The 7,284-nt window shown below is 49.9% G+C and overlaps 1 protein-coding gene across 2 annotated transcripts; it reads left to right on the top strand.

The window, feature by feature from the left end:
* CCIN (calicin) lies at positions 1-3,829 on the top strand. 2 transcript variants are annotated; one of them, XM_033238113.1, is made up of 2 exons: positions 1-2,539; positions 2,701-3,829. In XM_033238113.1, exons 1-2 carry the CDS (start codon positions 1,276-1,278, stop codon positions 3,132-3,134), a joined length of 1,698 nt encoding a protein of 565 aa, XP_033094004.1. In that variant the 5' UTR covers positions 1-1,275; the 3' UTR covers positions 3,135-3,829. The 2 variants fall into 2 exon arrangements, with proteins under 2 accessions (XP_033094004.1, XP_033094003.1); XM_033238112.1 differs by having other exon boundaries at positions 175-3,110.
* The last annotated feature ends 3,455 nt before the right edge of the window (positions 3,830-7,284 follow it).

The following is a 7,284-nucleotide window of genomic DNA, read 5'->3' as shown; positions in this document are numbered from 1 at the left end:
CAAGAAGGAGGTCTGCTTTGGGAAAGGGCTTTCTTTGTTTAAACTATAAACTATATATATAGGTTTCTCCCCAAGTTAGTTCAGCCTTTGCCAAGAAATGAACAAGGACAGCTTGGAGGTTAGAAGCAAGATGGAGTCAGTTAAGTTGATCTCTTTCACTGTCTCAGTCATAATTTTGCAAAGGCAGTTTCAAGCTGAGATCGCACCACTGCACTCCAACCTGGGTGACGAGTGAGACTCTGTCTCAAAAAAAAAAAAAAATAAAAATAGAAATAAACTCATAATAATCTTGGAAGTGGGTACTACTATCAAATATTAGTTCCATCTCACAGAGGAGGAAACTAAAGTTTAGAAAGTCTGAGCAACTCGCTCAAGTCCTCCCTTGATGGAGAAAGCTGACCCACTGAAGCCCCCAACAATTTCCAACTGGACACTTGGAAATGTGGGGGAAATATTCTAGTTTACCATGGAGCTGAAATCATCCGGGATTTAAAGACCCTCCCATGCACCCGTTTGTGGTTAACTCCTGCGTCCCCGCTCCAGGGAGTGGCCTCCACCTCTCTATTTTGAAGGAGAATGATGTCCATGGCCACCAAGGTCAGAGGCCAAAGGACAGAGCTTTTCTCTGATGCCCAGGAGCCTTGGCAGAAAGAGTGCTTGGAGACTTGAGAGTCAGAGATTGGGGAAAGCTGGGTAGTCAGGAGCTTCCGGAAGGGTAGGAAAAATGCCAGGTTACTCAAGTTCTGGGCCCTGCTCTGCTTCCAACTGGCTATGTGATTTTTGGGCAAGTGCCTTCTCTTCTCTGGTCTCAGTTTCCCTCGAAATGGGAGGATTCTTCCAGACGGTCTGATATCTCTTCCCTTTCCCCACCTCCCCTTACCTCTCCTACACAAACTGCTCCCCACTGCCCCACCCAGACTGGCTCTAACATTCCAGAAGCCTTGAACTGTGGTTTGAAAGTCCCAGCTGGAAGTTGCTGCCCATCTCTGAGGTTCCTCCTGAGCTCTGGGCCCAGGGCTTTAGGTCCTGCTAAGGTATGTGGTCTTGGCAGGTTGGAGAGATCAGAGGGGAGGAAGGCCCAGTGCCTCTGAGACAGGCCTCAGGGAGGCCTGCATTGTGATGACCTCATCCATTCTATGACATCATCCTCTCACCCACCCTTTCTTCTCCCTGGTCAACCGCTCTGCAAACAACCATCAATCTGAATCCCAAAGGCCTGAGAAAGTCTATTCTCCAGTACCTGCTGCTGATCTGTTTCAACCAACAAGAAGTACCATGAAATTGGAATTCACCGAGAAAAACTACAACAGCTTCGTGCTGCAGAACCTGAACAGACAGAGGAAACGCAAAGAGTACTGGGACATGGCCCTGAGCGTGGACCACCACGTCTTCTTTGCACATCGCAACGTGCTGGCTGCTGTCTCCCCACTGGTGAGGAGCCTCATCTCCAGCAATGACATGAAGACCACCGATGAGCTTTTCATCACCATTGACTCCAGTTATCTGAGCCCGGTCACAGTGGACCAGCTTCTGGACTACTTCTATAGCGGCAAAGTGGTGATCTCCGAGCAAAACGTGGAGGAGCTGCTTCGTGGGGCTCAGTATTTCAACACACCACGCCTTCGAGTTCACTGCAACAACTTTCTTATTAAGTCCATCCGCCATGCCAACTGCTTGCGCTACCTCTTCTTGGCCGAGCTGTTTGAGCTCAAAGAGGTATCAGACTTAGCTTACTCAGGCATTCGCGACAACTTCCACTACTGGGCCAGTCCTGAGGGCTCCATGCACTTCATGCGCTGTCCCCCTGTTATCTTCGGCCGCCTGCTCCGTGATGAAAACCTTCACGTGCTCAATGAAGACCAGGCTCTCAGCACACTCATCAATTGGGTGTACTTCCGGAAGGAGGAGCGGGAGAAGTATTTCAAGAAGTTCTTCAATTACATCAATCTCAATGCCGTCTCCAACAAGACTCTGGTGTTTGCCAGCAACAAGCTGGTGGGCATGGAGAACACCTCATCCCATGCAGCCCTGATTGAGAATGTCCTGATGGACCGCAAGCAGGAGCGGCCATGCAGCCTGCTGGTCTACCAGCGGAAAGGGGCCCTGCTTGATTCAGTGGTCATCCTCGGTGGCCAGAAGGCCCACGGCCAGTTCAATGATGGAGTGTTTGCCTATATCATCCAGGAGAACCTGTGGATGAAGCTCTCAGACATGCCCTATCGGGCAGCAGCACTTAGTGCCACCTCTGCTGGTCGCTACATCTACATTTCTGGTGGCACCACTGAGCAGATTTCAGGGCTGAAGACAGCCTGGCGGTATGACATGGATGACAACTCCTGGACCAAGTTGCCCGACCTGCCCATCGGGCTTGTCTTCCACACCATGGTGACCTGTGGGGGGACGGTGTACTCAGTGGGCGGGAGCATTGCCCCAAGGCGGTACGTCTCCAACATCTATCGCTATGATGAGCGGAAGGAAGTCTGGTGCCTGGCAGGAAAGATGAGCATCCCCATGGATGGCACCGCCGTGATCACCAAAGGTGACCGGCATCTGTACATTGTCACTGGACGGTGCTTGGTGAAAGGTTATATCTCCCGGGTTGGGGTGGTGGACTGCTTTGACACTAGCACTGGGGACGTCGTCCAATGTATCACCTTCCCCATTGAGTTCAACCACCGGCCCCTGCTCTCTTTCCAACAGGACAACATCCTCTGCGTGCACAGCCACCGGCAGAGTGTGGAAATCAATCTGCAGAAAGTGAAGGCCAGCAAGACGACCACCTCAGTGCCTCTCTTGCCCAACAACTGCCCCTTGGATGTGTCCCATGCTATATGCTCCATTGGAGACAGCAAGGTGTTTGTATGTGGGGGTATCACCACTGCCAGCGATGTCCAAACAAAGGACTACACCATCAATCCAAATGCCTTCTTGCTGGACCAAAAGACAGGCGAGTGGAAGACCCTGGCTCCCCCACCAGAGGCACTGGACTGTCCTGCCTGCTGTCTAGCCAAGCTACCTTGCAAGATTCTTCAAAGGATTTAAACAACATTTTAAGTGGGAGAATAAGTAAATGCACTATTATTCACAATTTAATGAGAGAAAGAGAGGAAGATGGCCTGTTGTTTCCTTCTTAGTGTTCCAGTCCATGCTTGGCCCTGAAGGTGAAGATCCTAGGGTAGGGCTGCTCCCAGTGGGTGGAAACTCAGGGCCACTATGTCATTGGAGGTATCCAACAGGGGCTGGAAAGGAACCCCTGGTGGGTGGAATTCAGGCCCCTCCCAGGCACCGACCAAGGCGATGTCTGTCCCCTATTCTGTACCCCTGTGGTCACCTCTCAGGCATCTGCTAGATCAGCAGGTAAACATCTGCTCAGAGCTGTGAAGCACCAAGCTCCTCCAGCACCCGCTTCCCTCTGGTCTTCCACAAAAGCAGGTGAGGACCCGTCCCAGGTCTGAGAGAGGAACCTCATGGCCAGGAAGGAAAAGGTGATCTGGGCAAGGCTCAGAAAAGAAGGCAGAAGGAACAGGGGAGGCAAGGTTACTTGGCTATTGTATTTGCCCATGCAGCTACAGTAGTTTGTGTCTCATTTGTGGGAAAGTTGGAGGTTCCTTACAGTTGTTTCTAGTAAGCCAACTACATTGAGAACTTTCTCCAGGAATATGAGTCTGAGGGACTGGGGATAAAAGAGAGGCCAGTAAAGTGAGAAGAAAGAAACATACCCTGGCTGGGCACAGTGGCTCATGCCTGTAATCCCAACACTTCAGAAGACTGAGGCAGAAGGATCACCTGAGCCCAGGAGTTTGAGGCCAGTCTAGGCAATAAAGCGAGACCCCGTTTCAAATATAAAAAATAATAATAAGGCCAGGGGTGGTGGCTCACGCCTGTAATCCCAGCATTTTGGGAGGCTGAAGCAGGTGGATCACCCGAGGTCAGGAGTTTGAGACCAGCCAGCCTGACCGACATGGTGAAACCCCATCTCTACTAAAAATACAAAATTAGCAGAGCACGGTGGCACATGCCTGTAATCCCAGCTACTTGGGAGGCTGAGGGGCAGGAAAATCGCTTGAACACGGGAGGCAGAGGTTGCAGTGAGCCAAGATCACGCCACTGTACTCCATTCTGGGTGACAAGAGTGAAACTCCGTCTCAAAAAAAAAAAAAAGAATCTACTTTTGCATTTGGCAAGCAGCTAGACTAAGGGCACTAGAAAGCCTGGATTGCTTTAATTCAATCGAGGTTATATGAATTATATGATTCAAAGTTAGGCTTTAGTCTATTTCCACCTTTATTCTTGTGTGTAGCCCTTCAGGATCCCAACAAAAATCACTTTTCTGGGGCTTCCCAATTACATATGACTAGCCTCTCTTCTATCTTTTCAGTGCTTGCCCTCTGCTGCCCTGGCCACCTCCCCATACCCTATCACCGCCAGCATCTATCATACAGTAATTTATAAGCATTGATTATTGCCTTTCTCCTAAGATCAATTTTTGCTTTTTTGATGTTGTTGTTAAGATGGAATCTCACTCTCTCATCCAGGCTGGAGGGCAGTGGTGAAATCATAGCTCACTGCAACCTCAAACTCCTGGGCTCAAGGGATCCTCCCGCCTCGGCCTCCTGAGTGGCTGGGACCACAGGTGCTTGCCACCACACCTGGGGAGGTTTTTGTGTTTGTTTTTTAATTTTTTGTGGTGATGTGTTCTCACTTTGTTTCCCAGGCTGGTCTTGAACTCCAGGGCTCAAGCAATCCTCCCACCTCAGTCTCCCAAAGTGCTGGGATTACAGGCATGAGTCACTGTGCCCGGCATTTGTTGCTTTAAAAAGTGGGAACTCTGTCTTAATCTCTCACCCAGTACCCTTCAGAAATAATTGTGTGGCCCTTGATCTGCCCTGGGAGAGTGCTGAGGAGGAATTCTACATAGGTTAATCTCTGTCTCCCTGAGAATCCAGGGCTCTTTCCTGATAGGCTGTCAAGTGCTCTCCTCATCCCTGTCACCCCACCCAGGCCAGGGGCTCCCTACCCACTATTCTCTCCCTCGACCTCTACTGTTCTGGAAGTCCTGGCTAGGCTCCTTTTCAATCCCAGACCTACACCCCTTGGACTTTTTCTCTTCTCAGAGTCTCAGACCTGTTGGCGGGGCTCACTCTGCATTCAAATGGTCTAAAATGGAATCATTTTTATGATGGTTAATTTCTTTTTTTTGTTTTTGTGGTTTTTTTTTTTTTTTTTTGATATAGAGTCTTGCTCTGTCACCCAGGCTGGAGTGCAGTGGCGCACTCGGCTCACTGCAACCTCCGCCTCCTGGGTTCAAGCCATTCTCCTGCCTTAGCCTCCCCAGTAGCTAGGACTACAGGCACGCGCACCACTAATCCCAGCCAATTTTTGTATTTTAGTAGAGACGGGGTTTCACCATGTTGGCCAGGCTGGTCTCGATTCCTGACCTCGTGATCCACCTGCCTCGGCCTCCCAAAGTGCTGGGATTACAGGCTTGAGCCACCGCACCCGGCCCTTCTTCTTCTTCTTCTTCTTCTTTTTTTTTTTTTTGAGACAGAGTCTCGCTCTTGTCACCCAGGCTGGAGTGCAGTGACATGATCTCGGCTCACTGCAACATCTGCCTCCCGGGATCAAGCAATTCTCCTGCCTCAGCCTCCCTAGTAGCTGGGACTACAGGCACCTGCTATGACACCCGGCTAATTTTTGTACTTTTAGTAGAGATGGGCTTTCGCCATGTTTGCCAGGCTCTCTCAAACTCCTGACCTCAGGTGATCCTCCCGCCTCAGCCTCCCAAAGGGCTAGGATTACAGGTGTGAGCCACCTCGCCCGGCCTGTGATGGTTAATTTTCTGTGTCAACTTGGCTAGAGCATGGTACCTAGAGAGCTAGTCAGACATTATTCCATATTTTTTAATTATTATTTTTTTTTTGAGATGGAATCCTGCTCAGGACTATAGTGCAGGCTATAGTGCAGTGGCACGATCTCAGGCTCACTGCAGCCTCCGCCTCCCGGGTTCAAGTGATTCTCCTGCTTCAGCCTCCTGGGTAGCTGAGACCCACCACCATGCCTGGCTAATTTTTGTATTTTTAGTACAGATGGGGTTTCACTATATTGGCCAGGCTGATCTCGAACTGCTGACCTCAAGTGATCTGCTGATCTCGGCCTCCCAAAGTGCTGGGATTACAGGTGTGAGCCATTGTGCCCTGCCTATTTTTAAATTTGTATTTTATTTTATTTTAGTCTTTTTCTTTTTTTGTGGAGAATGAGGTCTCACTATGTTGCTCAGGCAGGTCTCAAATTCCTGGGCTCAAGCTATCCTCATGCCTCTGCCTCCTTAATTGCTGGGATTACAGGCATAAGCCACTGTGCCCGGCTGTTATTTTATTTTTTATTATTTTATTGATTTATTTTCTACCTGCCATTAATGACACAAATAAATCGAGGAGGCAGAGCAAGATGGCTGGATAGAGGGCTCCACTAGTCTTCTCTCTGCAGGAAAACCAAGTTCGACAACTATATACACAAAGGGAGCACCTTCATAGGAACCAAAAATCATGTGAGCACTCACAGTGCCTGGTTTTGACTTCATATTGTCAAAAGAGGCACTGAAGAGGGTAGGAAAGACAACCTTGAATTACCCATGCTGCCAGCATCCTCCAGCAGCCACATAGCATGGAGTTCTATATGTGAGCTTGAGGAAGGAGAGCCCAGTGATTGTGAGGCTTTGCATTGAACTCAGTGCTGCCCTGTCACAGAACCAGGCTGTACTCAGCTGCTGCCTGACCACAGAGGAAGCATTTGCACTGGCCCAAGCCAGAGGGGAATTGCCCAGCCAGCAGTTGCAGCTTGAGTTTCGGCAAGCCTCACCACCATCGGGTGGAGTGCTCTGGGGCCCTGAGTGAACTTGAAGGCCACAAAGATTACAATTCCTAGGAGAGTCCTGGTGCTAAACTGGGCTCAGAGCCACTGGACTTGGGGGGGCGTGCAACCTACTGAGATACCAGCCAGCTAGTTAAGGGAGTGCTTGCATCACCCCTTCTCCAACCCCAGGCAGGACAGCTCACAGCTACAAAAGAAACCTCTTCCTTCTGCTTGGGGACAGGAGGGAAAACTAAAGAGGACTCTGTCTTGCATCTTGGATATCAGCTCAGCCACAGTAGGATAGGGCACTAGTCAGAGACAGAAAGCCTCCATTCCAGGCCCTAGTCCTTACACATTTCTAGACACATCCTGGGCCAGAAGGGAACCCACTGCCTTGAAGGGAAGAATCCAATCCAGGCAGGATTCATCACC

The sequence above is a fragment of the Trachypithecus francoisi genome, unplaced genomic scaffold (genome assembly GCF_009764315.1).
Source record: "Trachypithecus francoisi isolate TF-2019V2 unplaced genomic scaffold, Tfra_2.0 Lachesis_group16, whole genome shotgun sequence".
NCBI lineage: Eukaryota > Metazoa > Chordata > Mammalia > Primates > Cercopithecidae > Trachypithecus > Trachypithecus francoisi.
The sequence above is the reverse complement of the archived record's forward strand: the minus strand, read 5'-3'. Positions and strand labels throughout refer to the sequence as shown.